A 23,421-nucleotide genomic window follows, 5' to 3' on the forward strand; every position below is an offset into this window, starting at 1 on the left:
CCGCACAAAGAAGTCATGTGGTGTATACATCAGATTTTTTTTAATACTCTTGCTAGCTTGTAAATCAAATACTAATCCTCTTTAATAATATCGCTAAATTAAAAAACCTTTTAATATTCTCGTAATTTACTGGTTAACAAGTTAAAATCAAATGAACGCTTAACATTTCATTATTTTTCATAAGGATTTTACCGAAGCTGATATCATGAATATAAAAATATACTGGCAGCAAACACCATTTTTTTGCCTTACCTTTGATCAAACCTTTAAGCCTATGCGTTCCAAATTATTATAAGCGAATGTGAATATCAATCATACCAACGCAAAAAAAAAAAAAAAACGTTTAAGATAGTTACCATAGCAACGTGAAAAATGGTTAAGAAACATCATATGAAAACTACCCGGAGAAATGAGGCCGCCAATAATAATATATCATTGTGATGACCCCAAATCAAACGTACAAGTCTTCTGCTTCGGACATCATCCATTTCAAATGGCCTTTTTTAAATCAAATATTTCATTTTGAATTCCTTCAATTCCAGATTTATTTCAACAGCATTTCTGGATACTTGTTAAAAATAAAAAGCCTATTTAACATGGAAATTTCCTGATACTTTATTTAAAAAATGACGGGATGTTTTAAAAGTATGGACGTTGGACTTCGTACATGACGATGGAAAATAAATCTCACTGTTATACTGGAAATAATAATTAATAATTTTAATAATTAATGAATAATTTTAAAATGCTTGTTTCGGTTTCAAATGCAAGGTTGGAAGTTTGCTACCTAAGAACAAAGTAGGCAAAAAGTCATAAATCTTTACATTGAATGATTTCCATACAGAAGCGTGCTGAAATATATAATCGGAACATAAAGGTTATAGGGTATTTTCTCCCTCTTTTTGTGTGCCTTCGTGGTGTAATGGTAGCACACTCGGCGTGTATGCGAGAGGTCCAGATTCGAGTCGCTGTGAGAGTATTGCTCATGTTTCATGTCTCTTGCTTCAAAATATCCTAATGACTCTACAATGGCGTCCGAATTAAAAGGTGGTGGAGGATGATTTTTCATCCTCCACCACCTTTTAGTTTCGTCATCCCAACCTCTAAAAGGCGGACTATATAAGGTATTTTCTCCCTCCTTTCTGCATGACTTCGTGGTGTAACGGTAGCACATTCAGTGCGTATTCGAGAGGTCCAGGTTCGAGTCCCGGCGAGGCTATTGCACATTTATCACGTCTTTCAGCATCAAAAATCCTAATGACTCTACAAGATTACTTAACATTGCTACAAGTTATTTAGCTCCAATAAAGTCAACTCCATCTTTTAATATAAAAATTAGATACTTACATATTAGCCTGACCACCTTAATAAAAGTCGCCAAATTTTCAGAATGTGCCAAACTCTGGCAACCATGTTCATAACAATTCTTCAGATCGACATACGAATAATTTAGCAAGCAATGTCGACATTTTCGATGTGTTCATTTTGCTGTATTCGAGCAAAAATAGTGATGTATTTTGTCTTGAACTCAAATTAAAAATATGTGCTAATGATGTATTTTGTCTTGAACTCAAATTAAAAAATATGTGCCAGTGATGTATTTTGTCTTGGACTCAAATAAAAATATGTACTTGTAGAATCTGCCTGGCAGTGGAAAATTTTCGGTATAATTTTTGCAGGAATGTAATTTTTTTTTGAGGGGGGGGGGCACAAAATCGCTAACGGAAACAATTGTTTTGAATCTATTCTGAAAACTATCACTAAAAAATGTTTACCTGAATAAAAGAAGAGAATGCATACCTGAAGTACTTTTAATAATTGATTTTATAGATGACTATGCATAACAATAATATATGTTATGTACATTAATAATTTTTTTTTTCTATTATTAAGTCATTCTTTTTCATCTGGGGTGGGGGGGGGGAAACAGCCAGACTTGGCCACGGTGTTAATAATTTCTAGCTAACAATTTTACTGTACCAATCATTTCAGGGGTTAAATTACTGTTACGATATTGTCAGTGAAGCTCTTCTCACAGACTTCCAAGCTGTTGTTGGGAAATATTGTGTCAGTCATAAGCTCTGTAATTGCCAAAATGATGGCAGGGCGGTAAAGTCGCTGAACACTGTTAGTTCGACCGAAGTTTGAGTCTCGGTGAACGGGCTGGTTGAATGAGCGTTTTCGTGATTTTACCCATGTGTAATATGCATATCAGCCAATTTTTTTTACAAATCCTCCACGAAAGCATCTCTGCCTTTAGGGAGACAGACTTTGTGTGCTAATAATAAAAAAGAATCCTGCCAAAATACCATCAGCTACAATCACTAGATTTAGTCGCTGTATTAGCGCAACGCACCGTCATCGTCCCTCCTCCCCCCCCCCAATTGCGAGAATCCTCACAATCGACTTAGTTTGCGTTTAATTACTTTCATTTCTTCTCATCAAAGTTTGTTATATTTTGTTCAGTTCTTGCTCATGTTATTAAATTAAATTTGGGCAACTGACAGTTATATATATAATATATTAAATATTTTTAACAGGATTTTTTTAAGTAAAAATTCGGAAATATTCTAGGTTTTTAGAAAAACGTCATAGGAACTCAAGATTATCCCCACACGGTCAAAGTAAAAATGCAGATCCACACAGGTGCATTGATGCAGAGCGACGTTAATTGGAGCAGTAGTTTTTCACCAATACGGAACAAGTTTTGCACATACTTTTTTAACCTCCTAAAAAATAAGCGGAATAAAACCGAGGATGACGGAGCTTGTATCTTATTAAACCGTTACTTTAACTTTCTCCTAATCTTCCTAGTTTTCATGAAATATTTGGTGGTGGCGCCATCTAGTGGAAGATAATGTCAACTTATCTTTAAAATTAATACAGTTGATTAATCACATTTGGATCTAAATGAAACGAATGGCATTAAAATGAAATGAAACGACACCATATAAAAATTTTTGTGTCATTTGATTTCATTTTGGTTCTAAAATATCAAGAGCAATAAAAATGAAATAATGAATAACGTCCTATAATTTTTTTTTTCTAAAGTTTTCTTTGGGATTTGTTTCTTACAAGCTTGACAAGTGTTGCAACATTAAGAATGATTTCAAACACAGCAAAAGAATTTTTGCCAATCTGAAATTCTGAAATCTGACAACTACACTTTTTAATTAAGCTAATTTCTCTATTCTAATACACACACTAAGACTGAAAGAAAGAGAGAGAGAGAGAAAAAAAAAAAAAAGAGTTAAGAATGATTTATCTGAATGGGACAAAATTCGGTAGAAACTAAGCCTATGTATGGAAAAATAAATAATCAGAATTTAAGAGGAATATGATATTCAGGAGATAACTTTACATATTGCGAATAAATCGAAAAGGATTACAGTAAAAGTATCCAATTACAAAAAGGATCCACCTCTATGCCTTTATGCAAACTGTTATCTGGCTTAGTAGTGACTCGTACAGTTGGCAGATGAGCGTCTGCGAGATGTTTTGTCAGAGTCTCTCCAATTATTGGATCAGATCCATGGCATCCCGAGACAAGAGGAGGTGCCTGCTCGTCGGACTCCAAACGTGCCGGTCTAGAGGAGAGAGATCTGGCGATCTAGGTAGCCATGGAAGTTTGATAAGCACGAAAACAATCAGTAGAAATGATTGCTATATATGCAGTTGGGCATTATCAACATCTTCTTAAACAGTTGGTATTATCCTGTGGAAAGGTAAGCCCAGGGGTTTTCGAAAGGGAAGCCAACAGTTCAGCAAATATCGTCGATGTCCCCATATGCTGTACGGATGATAACCAGACGTCTTAAACTATCAAATGAAATAACACCCCAGATTATATCTCTCATTGTCGGACTGCGTGGCGGGCTACAGTCAGATCAGCATCCCATTGCTGCCCTGACGTTTACAAATACGTATTCGTTGGTCATCGTAACTCATTTCGAAGCGGGACTCATCGCTGAAGATAATTAAATTGAAATCAAAGATTCCTGGTCAACAGAGCCCAGCACCAATGCAAACGTGCTTGTCGATTGAACATAGGTGGGCAATGATGGGCACAACATATACTTGTAAGCGCAGACCTTGTTCTCAAAGTCGCCAATGAATGGTCCTTGCGACGACAGCTGCTTTCTTGACGCTGTGTTTTGCCATGGTTTAATCATTCCTGGCAGCATCGTTCCGACCAAATGTCGAATGATCCTTTTATTGACTACCCTCCTTTTTTTTAAAACGATCGCATGTTCTTTCTTTACTGATGACATATGTTGGCGCCGCGAGCGAACCCGTTTGGCGAGGCATTAACACAAAGTAAGAAGATGCAAACAAATTTGAATAAAAATTATGCCTTGTAACGTTGAGATTTTGCTTAGGGTGGAAGCCTTAATAAATTAGGGCAGAAAAATTAAGCCTCTGAGTATAGATCATTTTCCCCTTTTTGTGTATGTTTTGTTTGATAAAATATCATCATCAGTATTAGTATTCAGTGAATTCTCGATTATCTGTGTTAATTAATGCATGGGTAACCAGATGCCGATTCATGAATTGTTCAGGGAAATAGGTGGACATCACACTTAACTTTCAGGATGCCTATTAAGTACATCATACGATATGTTTATTATTTTTTCAAATAGAAATTAACGTCCTCAGCAACCTTTTGTAATTGTAGGGTTCATTGCGACTGCAACCTCTAAACTTAACCGAAAATACAAATAACCTAAAAAACTGCCTTGGATACAATAAAAATCGAAATATTACGAGATTTCAAAGGAACGGCTATAGCGGGTTTGTTTGAAACAGTTGTTTATATGACAGAAATAAGAAAGAAACAAAAGACAAAAAATTTGGGAAATACTTTTGATTGCAGGTCGTACTAACCCATTAACCTATTATGGTTATACAGTTATTTACTGTATAATGTAACCCATTATGGTTATACAGTAAATAATGCCCCATGTATATAATGGCAGCAAACTTGAACTCTTGTTTATTAACTAATGCAATATTACCTTTAATGTAAGAACGTATTTTCCTCCTTGTTCTTTCATATATTCCTCTTTTGTTATTTTATTGTAGCATCCCCTCATCGAAATAATAATAAAAGAAAAATTTCTAAAAATCGAAATTCTGTCCCCTTTTTTTTATTAAATGCATTAAAATATTTTTAAAGAAAATGAAATCTGAATATTTTAGATTACTACGATAATAACAATTAGGAAAATCTCAGATTACAAACTGAAATACATTGATGAATTTAACATTAAGGAGCCAAAAAGTTTTCCTAAAATGTTTAAAATTAATAATACAAAAATTAACAGATGTATTCGCAATCTGATCTTGATATGCAGATTATCTGAAATAATTTTAAGCTGAGCAGTTATAGTAGACCTTCTAGTTTAAAAATTACTTCCCAGAAATATTTAAGACACAGATAATTAAAATCTTACATTTGAAATAAATTATTTAAAATGACAAAGTCAAATGTTTTTAAAAAAATCTTTTTTTTTTTTTTTTCTTTTTTCCCCGTTGCCAATTAATGCCACTTAGATATTTGTGCACTTATTTGAAAACAGGAAGACTAAATTATTCAAGATTTAGCTGTGCAAATATTTCATGGGTTTGCAGCAAGTACTTCTCTCAAACGGCAACAGATTTAATTTTACCGTGTCAGAACTGTATTACTGAAAAACTAAACACATTCTTAGAAGTGTTTCCATATGACTAACTAATCTGAAAACAAGTTTGTGACAATGGTGCTAAGCAGCTCTATATAGACATGCTATGATGATGGAGATTGACAAGAGAAATATATGTATTGATACCATTTACACTGAAGTGACAAAAGTCATGGGATAGCAATATGCAAATATACAGATGGCAGTAGTATCGCATAGAAAATGTATAAATGCGAAGTGCTTTGGCAGGGCTAATTTCATGCATAACATCCCACCATGGACAGCGCAGTGGCCGACCACCTGCACTTAACGACCGAGACCAGCGACGCCTGCGTAGAGTTGTCAATGTTCACAGACAAGCAACACTGCGTCAAATAACCGCAATCAATGTGGGACGTGTTTGATAGGACAGTGCGGCGAAATTTGTCTTCCTTGGGCTATGCCAGCAGAAGACCGACTCGAGTGCCTTTACTGACAGCACGATATCGCCTGCAGCGACTCTCTTGTGCATATCGGTTGGTCCCTAAACGAATGGAAAACCGTGGCTTGGTCAGATGAGTCACGATTTCAGTTGGTAAGAGCTGATGGTAGGGTTCGAGTGTGGCGCAGACCCCACGAAGCCATGGACCCAAGTTGTCAACAAGGCACTGTTCAAGCTGGTGGTGGTTCCATAATGTCTGGGCTGTTTTTACATGGCATGGACTCGGTCCTCTGGTGCAACTGAACCGATCATTGACTGGAAATGGATACCTTCAGCTACTTGGAGATCACTTACAGTCATTCATAGACTTCACGTACAAACAACGATAGGATTTTTATGGATGACAATGGGCCATTTCACCGAGCCACAATTGTTTGCGATTAGTTAGAAGAACATTCTGGACAATTCCAGCGAATGATCTGGCCACCTAGATCGCCCGACATGAATCCCATCGAACATTTATGGGACATCATCGAGAGGTCAGTTCGTACCCAAAACCATGCACCGTCAACACTTTCGCAATTATGGACGTCTATAGAGGCAGCATGGCTCAATATTCCTGCAGGGAACTTCCAACGACTTGTTGAGTCCATGTCACGTCGAGTTGCTGCACTTCGCCGGGCAAAAGGAGGACCGACAAAATATTAGGAGGTATCCTATGACTTTTGTCACTTCAGTGTATATTTCTGTTCTGTAGCAAATAGTATTCTGCATGTATTTATTCTTCATTTTCAGTTTACATTAGTCATCGTTTTGTGATCACAAACTGAAAATATGAAAAAGGTTGAAGTGCACATTTAGTAATGGGCATTCAAAAATAACTTACATTTACTATACTGGATAAATTAAATAGTTACATGAAAGTTAATAGTTACATTACATTTTAATGCATGTTTTCCCTTTGCTCTGTTATTGTAAAATAAAAATTTGTTGCATTTAATTTTTTGTACGTAATTTGCAGTATAATAAAATCGATTTTTTATATGTCACACTCTTTGTGACCCTCCATTTATCTTTTTGTATGAGGAATTATGGCTGAATTACACAGATTCACCTTTTCATAACTGTTATTTTCAGAATGAAAGCACACATTTTTCATGGGAGAATACTGTTGATATATTATTTGATAATTAATTTAGAAAGGATAATATTTTTCTAATTTTTGAAACAAAAATTACAAATTTTTTTTTTTTTTTTTTTTTAAAAGCCCAAAGGAGCAATTTTTCAGAAGGCCTATTAATTTCATTTTGCATTAATTCACTACAAACGGCGAATTACTTTGTTGCCACCAAATATTATCGCTCTGTATTATATTTAAAGAAATTACATAATGAAGAATTTGCATAAATGTATGCATGTTTCTTGCACTGTGATAAAACAACGGTACCTAGAGCATCAAATTTTGAATAACGTACGTCTCCACCTAAATATGGGCATCTAGAAGCCCAAATTTGGAATTTGTTTTATAATCTATTCCACATTTTGTAAAGTATTCATGAGTTTTTGATCCAAGAAACTCAACGATTTCAAAGAGAGCAATGACAACACTGTACGGGGGGGGGGGGATTCTTATCTTCAGTGTGTGTAAATTCTAAAGATATGTTCTATAATATATTTTGTGATATTGCTGTTGAATTGAATTTACGGTTTAAGTGTGAAGAAACATGATATTTAATAAATAAATGTAACACAGAAAACATTAAAACATAATGCGTCTTTGGGCATATATAAAATCTGAAAGCTTTTTTTTCCTTCAGTTGTTATTTTTTTTTGGGAGGGGTGTATGGCCATTGCTTATGAGAGTTCATAGATATCCTGATTTTGATAGCTAAATGACAAGCAGATAAAATAAAACCAATTTAACTGCTGAATATATATAAAGAAATTATTTTCTTACAGCATTCACCCAGCACTGGAAAACAAAACTATAAGAGACTAATTCCTTACTACAGAGTTACACATTGTGATAATAATAATAAGCATACAGCAGGCATTTTTATATAGCATAAAATGGTAAATAAAGAAAACTTACTGAATTACATTTTAAGTGGACAAAATTGGTCTATATTATGTTATTACTAGAACTCAACATGTATATCAACTGGATTATTATCCATTACAGCTACATAAATGAATAACAATTTCAAACTGTATAAATTTCTTCACGAGGCATACACTAGAAACTCAACACCCATCCATTTCAATAAAAGCTTTATTTTTCACATAAAAGTTCTAGATTTAAGATCTTTCAGGTAAGACAAAATTACAACACATTGATTATACATTATATACAAGCACTAACTGTGCTGTTTCATTTTGAGCAAAATTTACAAATAGTAGTCAAAGGTTAAATACATTATTCAAACAGATATACAATAAGTATTCAGTTAATTTAATTTTAACTATTTTGTCATCAGAGGATATGAATTTTAGAAATTAAACATAAATATTATTAAATACACAAGGCACATTCCATTCAACTATATTTCCAGCTAGTTTTATAAGACTTTTTTCCTTCCAGCTAAATTAAATTTTACAACACAACAAATCAAGTTTATAGACTGACATTTACATTAAAAAATTTTCAAAATAAGAAATAAATACGACACTATTACTGCAAAATAGTCTTTAATGTAGTCATGTTTATGCATAAAGAAGTTAAAAATGTAGCTGCATAACTATGGTTAATTTTTTATTATTTAGAAAATATATTAGGGATGATTCAGAAAGCTAAAACTCTTAAGCTTTAGAAGGAATCATGATCCTTAAAAAGAATTGTGTAATAAATCGTATTTAATATTGAAATATATTTATTTAAATGTTATGCAATCTCTATACAGCAAATAAGAAGATTTCTTTTAAATTATAAAATGAACAACAAATATATAATATTTGAAAAACCAACACAATTTGATAAACAATCAATAAAGCTTTTACATATAATTTTATTTACTTTATATAATTCAGAAAAATACAATGACATCGCCAGAAGTTTAAAAAAGTACTTTTTCATGAGATGTAATGATTTTTATATTGCTTAAGGAAAACATGGCATTACACTTAATTCTCATGTTTTATTATATTAGGTTTGTCTACATACTATTCATAGCCAAACAAGATTTCCAGAATAGATTTGTTTAAAACTACACATCAAATGCTGTAGTGTCGTTTCACTTGTTGCAGTTTTTGAAATTTATATGTTAAAAAATTATTTGGTTAAGAAAATAATACATTGTTTAACAACCAGAAGATTAAAATGAAAAAGTATTTTAAATCAAATGAATAACTGATTTTCTTAGCAAAATAAGGTTCAATAGATAATAAAAATTATATTATGTATAATAATCAAATTTTAATACATTCCATACATTTATTTTTAAACTAAGCTGTGGAGAAAAAAGATGTGTTCGGAATTTCAAACCTTTTTATAATTTAAAGTAACACAGCTTGGGAAAAAATTACGAAGAAATTTAATATTTGAGTTTTATTCTACGAGTTCATATTTATAAATTATTTAAAGAAAAACAGTTAAGGATACCACATTTTGAAATACGCTTAATATATTATACATTAGTGCAACAAATATAACTAGAACAAATTTATACCACTTTTTTAACTCTACTTTAAACATACCTCCTACCACTTATATACTTTCTATATGTAAGAAATAAATTATTTACAATAATTTAAGTACTTAAGAGGCAATTTAAACATGAACAAAAGTGATATATACCTTTTCAATAGGAAGGACGGATATTTTATTAACAATTACTCACAACAGTACCTCCTTACTTTTCATTTATTGATATGTATTATAAAACTCTAAATACAATCCTCTTAATAATGTTAAAGAAAAATTACAAGATAAATAAAAATTATGCCACTTGCTAAACATAATTAAAATTGTTCCTGAGCATAATTATGAGTTGCATTTTAAAAAGAAAGCAATTTTAACTGTTTGAAATAATAATAAATTTTAGTTCTATTTCAGTGAGTAGTTCTACTAAGAAAATTAAAAATTTGTGCTTTCTCAAGAATGTTTACAGATAAATTTGGTGGTGGTGGATTTAATTTTAGCTAAATTTGGGAGAACAGAGAAAAAATGACGTTATGCCATGTTAAAGTCAAGCAATAGAGCATTAATAATGCATTAATAAATTCTTTAAAAATCATTGCAAAGACTTTAATTTGGATGTGCACACAAGGCCAGAGCTGGGATTTTTGCTGCCCAGCATGGTACAAGTGAATCTAAATTCTACCACTCAATCCTCCCAAAATTCTAAAAATTTTCCCTCCCTAGTAGTTGCCACCATATGCAGGTGCGCCTGGCTCTTGCACTGGCCCTGTATTCACAGCTAATGTTTATACAATCCCTAAACAAAGATTATAATATTTTCTGATCAACAAAATATTTTTTGTCAAGCAACAAATTATATTATATCATAATTTGTACAATAATTATTTTATAAAATTTACTCCAGCATAAATTACTACACCATGGTGTTCCATTACAAATTTTCAAAACCATGTTGAGAAACTGCAAGTGAATTAAATTTATTGTCACACACAAATCTAATTTTACTTTCAATAACATTAAATAAAACATTTTTTTAAAATACAAAATTTCTTGTGATTAGTAAAAGATAACAATAGACTGCTCTCGAAGTGTCACACAATATAACAAATATTAATAATTTCCATGAAAATGAAATAAACTCAAATCTTCATGTTTTACAGATTTGTGGCATATGACTGATTATTGCACAATATGAAATACACATATTTGATGTGAAGCTTGTACTAGAGATATGCCATTATGGCACCTTGATTTGACCTATAAGTTAATTTGATAAACTGAAATAATTATAAATTTCTAAAACTGAAGTTCTTAAAAATCTCCATCCCAGCCAGACAAATCATCAGGAGGAAGAGGATCACAATCTGGAGGATATCTATCAAAATTGGAGTAATCAACAGGACTTCGTACCTGAGATAAGAGAAAAAATTGTTTAAAATAACGCTATGTAGTGCATTTAAAACATTAAATTAACAGAACTATTTGCACTATTTCAAATGCTGATTAGCAGTGAATGCTTGAAGCTTGGAAGAAAAAAAAGAAGAATGAATAAGTGTAACATGTTTATATTTTCTACTCTTAGAGTTGATTGAGAATTTATTGACTTCTATCTGTAAACAATTTAGGCCAATCTGTAAAGTTATTATTGGTATTTGTGACCTAATAAAATCAGTAGAAGCTTTTACACCATTTTTTTGCATCAAAAATTTCAAATAAAGATTTTCTACTCTTCAAAATGCCCATATAAATTAGGTATAATAGTAGAGTTTGTAATTTTCCCAAGCTTAACATTTAGATTATAGCAGAGCCACTCGAGACTACTTGCATTGACAGGAAGGATGCCTTTGTAGAGGACTTTTTAGGAAAACTAAGTCATGTTCATATTACGTATAATGAAAATCACAAAAATCCTATGGAACTAGTCCATTCACTAAAATCTGAGGGTTGGTTGAACTAATAGCACTCAGCTGTTTTATCACTTGGCTGCTGGTGCATACTGAACTCAGAAACTGGACGTTTGAAATGTATTTTTAAATTAATTTCACCCCCACAGAAATACTTGGAGCCTTAATTTATTATTTTTAATTAAAATGTAGAAAAAAAATATCTTTCACCATTCCCCCCACTCATTTCATAGAAAAGTGGTTTAACCAGGAAATATCGCACATTGCAAATATAAATATCATATTGTAAATGAATTAACTTTATTGCATTGAAATGGTAAACATGGTAATTAGAAATACAGTAATCATGAATAGTTAAAAATGATACAGGTAAGCAGAAAAATGGTTATGCCATGTAATCATTACACATTGCAAAGAATAAATACATCCTAAATAATTAATATTTGCTATTTTCAATATTATAATACATTGCATTAATCACTTAACAGTTTTGCCTGTGTCTTATTGGGCAGCTATTCTTTTTGTACAGTTTGATTTGTCTGTATGTGGTTATGCGCCACTGACCAGGCTTACGACCTAAGATAAAACCGAAGAGAATAATGCCTGATCAGTGGAAAAAACAACAAGCAGCCACCACAACAAGGAAGTGTCTGAAAGACCAAATGCCATTAATTGCTCTTAATCAGGAATACCATAGAAAAGTACTTCACAAAAATGATTACAAGACATCTTGCATAAATTCCTACATATGACAATAAGCAAAACGTCAATGTGTAATATTATAGTACAATAATATAGTGCATTTAGCAATAAGATCCATGAATACGTTATTTAACGGTATTCCATAATATAATGCCTTAATATTACGAAATAGTGCTGTGATAAAATACAAATAATACTATAAGTTAATTACAACTAAATGTGAAATATTTTTTTAAATGGTGCCTTAATGACACATTACATTTATACAATGTGTTAGGTGATTACATTAGTTGCTTTAAACAGTGCCCCACTTACTCTACACATAAGCAATGGCTGCAACTTGTTTTGAAAATGAGGCATAAAAGGTTACCAGCAAGGATATTCCGTTTGCTATCGTTTGTACTCCATTTTTGGCGAATTTATCGCCTGCACCGGCCAAATGGAAAAGTACCAAAATAAGCATACATGAAAGTATAAACAAGGAAACTGCAAACTTAAACCGAGTAAGAAGAAAAGTTAACATTGCTTCTAATGAAAGAAGTATACATTTTGATATCATTAAAGGGCTAAACTATGAGTTTTTCATACAAACTTATATTAAAGAGCTACAAAAAAATCATGTAAAGGTTAAGGTGATGTTTTAATTTTCATTCATACCTTGTTTTGATATATACGGAAAAAAAAAAAAAAAAAAAAAAAAAAAAACTTCCTGTATCTTGTTTTAAAATAGACCATACCAAAAAGAAATACAGTTATAGCTAATATTTACAGAGGTATGATAAATAGCTATATAATCAGTGCTTAAATTGCGCCACAGCCCACTGGAGCCCCAACTCCGGTACTTCTCAATTTTTAAGATAAATTACAATTTTAGCCAGAGCGCTCCGGAGCCCTACAGAAGATGAGCTCTAGTACTTCTTTTTATAAAATGAACCACAATTTAAAGGGAAAAAATAGAATTCCTAACGTTTTAGTTTAACAATAAGCAGACCTTGCAATACTTTATTTCCCTAGAAATACGAACTCATGAAAACATGAGACGTTCAAGTAAAGTCCCTTTACTCACATGTGCAAACCTTTCACCTTATGAAGGGCAATAAATTTGGGGAAGTTTGTTTAGGAACGCGTAAATTTCTCGCCATGCCATCGTATCTACTCTATTGTTATCGATACTTACAGTTAGTTATCCCCGCAAGAAGGAAAATTTGTCTTCTTAAATGTGCGTTAAGTGACAGCGAGTACAATAAGAGAGTGAAATACCGAGATAAACTGCTCAAGCACGTCCTATACATCGTCTTCCCCACAATATCCACTAATGGGGGGGGGAAGCATAAACAGTAACTTTACATTCATCCTTAGGAGTCAGATTCAGGACTCGTTTTACCCGACCCACATCTCTTGATGGCTGTAATTATATCAGCAGAGAGCCGCGGTCAAAGAGAACATTCTCTCTCACCAAAATTCCCTTCATTTTTTGTTTCCATCCACTCATACCCTCATTCTGTTTTGCCCTGGAATTTTTGTCAGCTATACTTTAAGTATATTTAATTTATGTGATGATAAAAGAACTTCCATCCCCCTACGATCAGAGCTTAAATTGGACCGGCGTCCACCGGATCTTGGCTCCGGTGGTTCTTAGTTTTTGTAATAAATCATAATTCTAGCCGAAACACAATGGAGCCCTGAATAAGAAGGCTGCTGCACTTTTTTTATTTACTTGAATAACAATTTCAGTAGAAATTTTATCTCTAAATTATTTTAACAATAAAATTATATTAAAAATCACTTTTTAAATTTCAATTTATCTCTTTACATTTTATTTAATTTTAGTTATTTAATTACTTTAATCTTTAGTTATTTCAATAAATAATAATTAATTATTTAATAATTATGAATTAAATTATAATTAATTAATTATCTAATTATTCATTAAATAACAGTTTACAAACATTAATTAAATAGCTATTAATCAATTTGATAGTAATTAACTATTTAATTTTAAAATGATTAATGAGTTGAATAGTAATTTTATTTATTTATTTACTCTTGTTCCTCTTTGCTGACGATCTTCCATAGGGCTCCGGCACTTCTAATTTAAGAAATTAAGCCCTACATATAATGTATGTAAAGCTATGTAAAATGCTTATTACTACTTGAATGTGTTAAAAACTTCAACATTACAGGGGGAATTTATGTTAAATAAGCTTATTGCTCATACTTATGTGTGAGCAAAAAGCCACCATTACAGAGGTAATTGTAATTTTCCTTCTATATGTATACTTTATTTTTGACATATGAATGATTTTTCACATATTTATTAATTTAAAATATAGTTTCTTCCAAATTCTGTTATAAAAAGAAATACTGCATGCAGTGCTTTATATTTAATATTTGATTGGTTTTCTGAAATTTACTGAGCTGAAAAGTGGTTAAAAAACTACTAAGAAATAAATTGCAATTGTCCTATTGGCTGAATTTTGTTTTGCCTGAAAATATGACATTTTCATATTTTTAATATGTTAACAGCTTACATAGCTTCTACTTTATGATTATAAACTTTTAACTTCTTTTAAGTACAGTACTTCAAAATCTGATGAGCCATTGATGTCATGAGCCACCTTGTACTACACAAACACAAATACAAGGCTGAATAAAACATTGTCATAATTGTTTTTTTGTATAGCAGCCATTCAGTAATTAAATAACAGAAAAATTCATAATCGGAAAATTTATAACAGCATATATGTAAATAATGGAACTTACTTGAGGAATAATAGGTGGCACTAATGTGCGATTTCTAAGTCCCTCGTAATAAAATCCATCAAACCACCTGTAAAAAAATATAAATTTTTTTGGTAAAAACAGGATAAATGTAGCAAGCAAATTTATTCAAGAAATAGCATTTCCAAATTGCCATAATAATTTTTCTTTATGGAGAAGAAGATGAGCATCGTAAAGTATTTCCTGCATAACAGATTTAATAAGGGTCAGTCAAATGAAAACGAAACAGATGGAAAAAAAGTAAGTAACCTGATTATTATTTCAAAAGTAATCGCCATAACCATTAAAGCAATTTATCCCACTGTGAGACTGGTCAATACCATCATGGAAAAGTGTTTTTGGTTGCCCATGGAATCTCTTCATGGACAGGCATGCACCTCTTTGTCCAAAGCAAATTGACAGCCACTAATGCCATTCAGGGCATTCGCGCTTCAGGGCTCCAAAAATATGAAAATTGCAAGGGCAGAAATCTGGACTGTCAGGGGTCTAGACAGTGGCATAACTAAAAATCTAGGGTTCCTATGCAAAAAAAAAGTTCTTGCTCCCAAAATAAATTTGCAATACTACTCCTTCCCCCAAAAAAATCCAGGTTTCCAGGAGTCAACCTTTTGATAATGATTTTTATCAGATCAGGTTTAATAGTTAAAAACTTGATATGGAGACACATGACTTCCTTGTATCATCTGTTAAATTACACACTTTTTTTTGGCTGCATTTCACTTAAAAGTTATTTCCTCGAATAATTTTAACTTAATTACCCGATTCTTCAAGGCAAGTTGAAAATGACATTTGACAAAAATTAAAAATTCCATTTTTAATTAAATATCCTGGCCAGTTTTTGTCATACAGGAGTCAAACTTCTTCTAATTTATTTTTTCATAACAAGTATAAAACTTTTAAGTATAAGAACCAAGAGACCGAATGAAATGTTAAATTTTGTTATTTGCCGAAAATTATGTTTTTTTTTTTTTTAAATTTGACATGGAGTCATTTGACATTTTTCATGTCAGCGACGCTAACCACTATACCGGTTGGGCAGCAAAAGCTCTCCTCTATGAGGGAATCAAAATAAAAGCGCTTTTCTTTTCTGCTTTGTATTCAGTTGAAGTTTTAGTGTATGTAACAATGAATTCAGCTTTTTTTAATCTGCTTCAAAGAGCTCCCTAACTATGTCATATGATGCAGAACGCCAAAAGAAGACAGATTCCATTTTATATATATATATATAGTATTTATAAAAAAAATCCATCGGCTTTAAATTTGAAACATATAAATGTAGTTCAGCAGAACAATCAAGGGCCTTCTAAGCCTTCGGGCCCCTATGCGACGACATTCTTTGCATACCTTATTTACGCCACTGGATCTAGATCTGATTGCCCTAGCAGTCAAAGAAGAAGGTCAGCATGACTTTCCCAGAGCTGGAGTATACGGCTTTGGTTTTTTCTCACTGGGGGTGAATCCATGCGCTTTCCTCTGAAGCTTGCTCTCTCGCTCAAAATAATGGTACCAAGATTCATTAAATTCTGCTCCTCTGTCAGGCTGTGGCAAACTCATTATGCACAGATTTTTTGGAACTTCAGATGCCCTGTCAAGATGGCAAAAGTACTACTGTGATTAATGACCAACATGAGTCGAATGTCTTCCACCGCTCGGTGTAAGTCTTCTCTGATGGCAGCATCCACCGACAGAAGGGTAATGATACGATGCAACGACAGAAGGGTAATGATACGATGAACTGTTCTGGTTAACTGCCATCTTTCAGTGACTTCTCATTATCGGTTATTCCATTACAAAATATGCACACGTGACATACTGTATTTGCCTTACACACGCAGACATTCGAGCATGAATTTCACTTCCCCACACTCCTTCCGCAATCAAAAATGCACTACAGCAAGCTGTTCCTCTTTCCTGGCCTCCAGTGATGGCAGATGCCCACACAACTCGCTGACCTCACTTCGAGCTCATCTAACAGACAAATGACGCAGTGGTGAGGATTCATAATGTTCCTTCCTTATTCACAATAGAGGGTGCTTCTATAACAAATCTGTGTTACCAAATTCTGCACCATGCTCATTATATAGTCTGTCTCGTTTTCATTTGATTGCCCCCCTTATAGGATCAAAGTAGCCTTAACATCTTAACTATTATGGTACATGTCCAGGCAGTCATTCCAAACTGACTGTCTGGACTGATGTTCTCATGCCCTGTGTCTTATGGGCTTTGCAATGAATCGCCAAAAACTATGCTTTTCATTTTCATCATCATCCCTTAACTATTTAACTACAAAAATGTTCAATACATGACAACATATGTCCTCTAAATTTGATTTTGCACTAAAAACTATTTGTTCTATAGCTTTGTGCAAGACAAAATATATGCTTCATGCAGCTCTTTATTAACTTCCATTTTCAAATAGTTTTGTAAAATAAGTAGTAGATGAAGATGAATTTAAGCTGATGAGTTTGGATGTATTTAACTATAATTTTTTCTAATATAAATATGAAAATAAATATTTTTACAAAAATGCATTATATCTGAAGTGAGTATTTTTTTTTTTTTTAAGTGCATTTCTTTTGCAGGACTGCAATGTTGAACTTATGCATATCCTGTTTCAAGAGTTACCACACATAGAACGATTATTAAATTTCATTTTATATGGAACTGATATTTAGTCCAAAAACCTCAACAGATGTAAAACAAATTATCACTATGTCTGGAATAACTGCAAAGTCATGGAAATATTTAAATAAACATTTTAACAGAATTTAGAACATAAATGCACTCTCTTATACTAACAATATCAGAAACAGCTCATGGTGATTTAACTAAACAGAAAAGTCAATTTCAAGTTAAAACATGCAACAGTAGTGAAGGACTACACAGTTTAAATTATACTCAAAGTTGGATAAGTACTTCTACTGGAGCATCAAAGCCAAAATGTCAGCAGTAAAATAACACAAATAATAGAGGTTGCAGGAACTAAATATAACGTGCATGTGCAGCCAGAAACTAAACTCCAAAAACCTTAGTTTAAATACTGGCTATCTTATCTGCATTCTGGTGAGAAAACAGAAAGGAGAAATTAAAGTACAGATCCAAATCATAGTAACTGGTTAGTTTAATATAATAATCTTACAATGCAATATTTATGAACCAATATGTGAATAAAATATGTTTTATGTGAATAAGTACGTGAAGAAAGTCGGTAAGCAAAAGAAATATATTCAAATTTTAGAAAATTTTACATCATATTAAAAAAAATTAAATTTCACAATAAATATGTCATTAGCAACATCAATCAGACCCAAATTTTGTGAAAAATTAAACGGAACAAAGAAAAATCAATAGTTTTTTTACAGAATTTTAGGGAAAATATTCAGTGGGTAATGGAAGAATGGTGATTTTAAAGTTTAATTTTGTAATGAAAAAAATTAATTCTGAATTTATTCTCATTGTTTCAATAGATAAAGCATCTTTTTTATGTACAAGAACTGAATATGTTACTGTTATTTTTTTAGATGAGAAAGAGTACTCTATGGAAATAAAAATTATATAGAAAAAAAATTTAGAAAATTCAGCTTGGTGAATTTAACTATAATTTTTTTAATATAAATATGAAAATAAATATTTTTACAAAAATGCGTTATATCTGAAACCTACCGTAATTTCCGGAAGAAACGCCATGGCGTTTACGTGTTTAAAACTTAAATTTTCAGTGGGTGCGGCGTTTCTACCCATGCGGCATTTAGGTGCACTAAAAATAAAATATTTCCTATGATGGTCATTGTACATAGTTTGGATGACCTTGTCATTGTGCATAGACTGGTGCTGTTCCCACACAAAAGACCACTCAGTTGCTTTCTGCGAACGTTATTTTGTTTACATTCTTTCCCTTGAACGGACCTACATGCCTTATTCACCCTAAACGAGATCTCAGAACAATAACATTCTTCCCCCTTTCAAATCAACATTCTCATCAGTTTGAATAGTCTCTCTCCTCTGCCATTCGATGAATCTTCCAGGACCCATCCTCTCCCCACCCCTGCCTTTTCTGCAATTTTTTTCAAAGGCGGACACGACTCCACCTGCCTCGCAATAACGAACTCTGACATATTTCTCCTTCAGCATGAATGGATTTTTCTTGGCATTCTGCCAGATACAGATCCCATCAGTTTGGGTGCAAGTACCTGTTGGATAGTTTTTAAGTAAGAAGGGAGCGAAAAATTTTTGAAAATGTCCCTAACGTGCTGAACAAATTGGAAATCAAGCAGCAGCTCGAGAGTTTGAAGTGGACGACAGATGTATTCAACGTTGGAGAACTGAAAAAGAACTTTTTAAAAATATGCCACAACAGAAACGAGCCAAAAGAAGTACTGTAAGGTGGCCAAATCTAGAGGACGACCTTACAAACTGGATAAAGGAGCAACAAAGAAAGGGAATGGCAATTTCAAATGTAAAAATTCGCTTAAAAGCAAAATTTATAGCAAAACGAATGAACATAAATGATTTCAAATGAGGTGTAGCAGATTTATGAAAAGAAAAATATTTCTGTGCGTACTAGAACAACAGTCGGGTAACAATTACCAATGGAATGGCAGGATAAAAAGTCATCTTTTCTAAAATATGTGACAGCTATTATCGACAAAAAAAAACTTCTTCGGTCACAGATAATAAATATGGATGAAACGCCGTTAGCTTTCGACTCTCCTGCAAACAGAACTGTTGATGAAACTGGTGCAAAAACTCTATCTGTGTTTATGACGGGGCATGAAAGAACGTCATTTACATATGTGTTAGCTTGTGCCGCAAACGGTGATAAGCTAAAGCCGATAATCATTTTTAAACAAAAGACTATTCCGAAGGGAGATTTTCCTAACGACGTAATTATTTATGGAAACGAGAACGGCTAGATGTGCGAAACAATCATGCATGAGTGGCTACAAAAAGTTTGGCAGTGTCGTATGGGATCTTTTCTCCAACCAAAGGGGTTATTGATAATGGATTCCATGCGTGATCATTTCTTTGAGTCAGTGAAAACCAGATGTTAAAAATTGTCTACGACCGAAGCAATAATACCTGGTGGTTTGACAAAAATCTTACAACCATTAGATTTGTCAGGTAATAAATCCTTCAAAGCTGTGGGAGTGAAGGGTGAGTGAAGGATTGCATACGTAAACCAAAAGCGGTAAAATGCGTAGAGCATCTTTTGAAGAAATTGCAAAGTGGGCAGGAAGTGCGTGGAAATTGGTAGAAACATCATCAATAATAGCAGGGTTCAAAGAAGCTGAAATTATATCCTTAGATAAAGAGACTGTAAACCAAGAGAATGAATGTGACGATCTGGAAGACTTAGATCAGGATTTACTAAATCTTTTTAATTCAGATAGTGAAGATAGGTTGAGTTTTTGCATCTATACGGCCCATGACGATGTCACGCGCAATTTAATCTATTGTGGCGTTTACACTGATGCGGTGTTTCTGTGTAATTTTAATTTTTTTCCCGCCATTTTTCTCGAGTGTGGCGTTTACACTGATGTGGCCTTTCTTCCAGAAATTACGGTACTTTAATTGAAAACATGAATTTATTCCATTACATTTAGCATTTTCTGTGCACATACAATTTTACATGAAGTAAGGGCAGTAAATCTGCAAATTTTTTTTAAATAACACCAATCATTTGGAGTATATTTTGTCATGTTTTAAAATTAATTCCTAGTTCATGTAATTTTAACATCTATAAAGAATTTATTTAATCACAGTTGTTCATTTTGAGTTCTAGCTTAAATGCACCTTATAGCTGACTTGTTTAAATTCACACAAATTTATAAAAGTAGTACTCATAGACTTTGCTAGGATTGGAAATGGAAAACGTGGTAACCAGGCTCTATGGAATAAAGAAATTTTCTCTTAAAAAGTCAAAATTCTAGTTCTAGCAGTTTTTATCAATTGTAAATTCTGCTATTAGTTCAAATGCACATGAGTTAAAAGTAATGTCAGAATTATAACAAGGAATTATCAATTTGGGGAAAAAATACACTGCCAGCGGTTTTATAAATAATCTTTTTATTTATTTAACTGTGTTTACCTTCTTTAAGAGCTTAATGAAATTGCTTTAAAAATAATTTCATTGGAGTGCATTTTTTCAAAAGAGGTTTTTGCTTTCTCAATAAATTTCCCTGTTCATTTATCTCTTTTTCTCCCCACATTGATTTTCCCTTTTACTAGCATTATTTAGTAAGCATATGACTTTATATAAGTGTTACATTAATACATCGTATTTAAAAATTATTAAAATATCATTTGATTAACTTGCAAATAATCCAAAATTATCATAAAAAATTAAAAAAGAAAAATGTAAACAAAATTCAAGAAGGCACAACTTATAAGTCCTGAAATTCTACTATGTGCACAAATCTTGGCTCAAAGATGCACAAATTATTAGAAGTTTACTATATTAGGAAATAAAATATCTTACTTATGCTTTTGGATATCTTGGATGCCACCTTTTTGATAGCCTATTCTTTCAGCAGGGTTATCTCTGTTGGAAAAATAAAAATATACTTAAGTATTCTGTTATATTTTGGTAAAATGCCAAAGGAAGAGATGGGTAAACAAACAAACAATCAGAAAGCAATTTACACATTGAAATAAAATATTATTTTCTAGCACTCTAATGCATAAAATCAGTACAAAAATCAGCACAGTATACATTTTTGTAAGTATTCAGGTACAGAGTGGTTCTAAAAAAGTGTGAACCTCTAGCGAAATATATGAACCTCTAGCGGAATAAATATGAACCTCTAGCGGACGATCTACTCAACAAACTGAAATGACATTTCAGATAGTTTATTTGAATATATGCTCTCTTGATTGTGATGATTTAGAATAACAGAGCTCTCATGGTGATTATTACAGTGAAAATCCTTTGAAATTTTAGAATGGCACCACCTTTTTTAGTGCAGAAAATGATCAGTACAAATGGCATTGGAACAGTACACATATCACAAAACCTGCTGGTGTAAAATATTTGGAAACAACCAATGTTACCACAAGAGAGGGGAGGGAAAAAGACTTTTTTCTGAATTAGAAGTTTTCAAAAAGTATAATATTTCAGGGTATAGCCACTCCCATAACTTTGCAGTTTCATGGCCACAAAGATCCCCTAACCTCCTTCTGACAGATTTCTGGTTCTGGGGTTATCAGTAATCTGATGTCATATGAAATCCATGAGATTTTTCAGAACTGAAAGATGCCATACAACCTGAAGTTATACAGATTCCTCCTGTGATGCTTTGTTTGTCATTGTTGTCAACAATCTCCTGCATGCAGTGCTTTATTGTCTGCAAAGGTGGGCATGTTGAAAACTTGTAATTCCAATAAAAGTTTTTTTCCCCTCTCCTCTCTGGAGTTGTCATTGGTCCTTTACAATGCTTTTTTCTCTGCAAATATTTTATGCTGGCAGTTTTTGTTATATGTGTATTGTTCCTACATCATTTATGGTTTTTCAATGCACTGATCAATTTGCACAAGAAAAAAAATGGGTGTTGCCTTTCCAAAATTTTTCTCCTGTAACTATAACTGTGAAAGCTCTACTGTTTTAAATCATTGCAATCTCAAGCGTATATCTTCAAATAACAACATCTGAAATTTCATTCCAATTGGATGAGCAGATAAGCCACTAGTGCTTCATATATCCAGGAAGTTTTCTTTTTTTAATGACCAGCCTATATATGCAGTTACGAGGGCTATCCAGAAAGTAGATTACGTTTTGGAATAAAAAAATAAACAAAGTATAGGAAACAAATTTTATTATATACAGATGAAAGCCACACTCAAATACTACTTTTCTACATAGTCACCATACAAATTAAGGCATTTATCGTAGCGATGTACGAGCTTGGAAATTCCTTCGTCGAAAAATTCGGCCGCCTGCGCCTTCAACCACTTCGTTACCTCTTCTTGCAGCTGTGCGTCGTCATCAAAACGCTGCATAGCCAGCCACTTCTTCATTGCTGGGAATAGGTGGAAGTCGCTCGGTGCCAGGTCGGGACTGTACGGCGGATGAGGAAACAACTCCCACTTAAAAGATTCAAGAACTTTACGAGTGACATTTGCCGTGTGGGGCCGGGCGTTGTCGTGAATCAACAAGATCTTAGAGCTCAACATTCCTCTGCGCTTGTTTTGAATTGCTCTTCTGAGTTTTTGGAGAGTTTGGCAATACCTTTGAGAGTTTATTGTAGTGCCTCTTTCCAGGAAGTCCACAAAATTACACCTTTTCTGTCCCAAAAAACA

The 23,421-nt window shown here is 32.8% G+C and overlaps 1 protein-coding gene across 3 annotated transcripts in view; it reads right to left on the reverse strand.

The window, feature by feature from the left end:
• Positions 1-8,356: 8,356 nt before the first annotated feature.
• LOC118180849 (cGMP-dependent protein kinase, isozyme 2 forms cD4/T1/T3A/T3B-like) overlaps positions 8,357-23,421 on the reverse strand; it is a 203,725-nt gene continuing 188,660 nt past the window's right edge. For all 3 annotated transcript variants that reach the window (XM_085822696.1, XM_035349903.2, XM_035349904.2), the window contains exons 16-18: positions 21,605-21,667; positions 15,109-15,175; positions 8,357-11,149 (exon numbers count right to left, since the gene is read on the reverse strand). In XM_085822696.1, the coding sequence (XP_085678822.1) occupies positions 11,051-11,149; positions 15,109-15,175; positions 21,605-21,667 (229 nt within the window). In that variant the 3' untranslated portion in view covers positions 8,357-11,050. The remainder of the gene's footprint in view (positions 11,150-15,108; positions 15,176-21,604; positions 21,668-23,421) is intronic.

Source organism: Stegodyphus dumicola, chromosome 8 (genome assembly GCF_044657685.1).
Source record: "Stegodyphus dumicola isolate Sdum_Otavi_A_Nest chromosome 8, ASM4465768v1".
Taxonomy (NCBI): Eukaryota; Metazoa; Arthropoda; class Arachnida; order Araneae; family Eresidae; genus Stegodyphus; species Stegodyphus dumicola.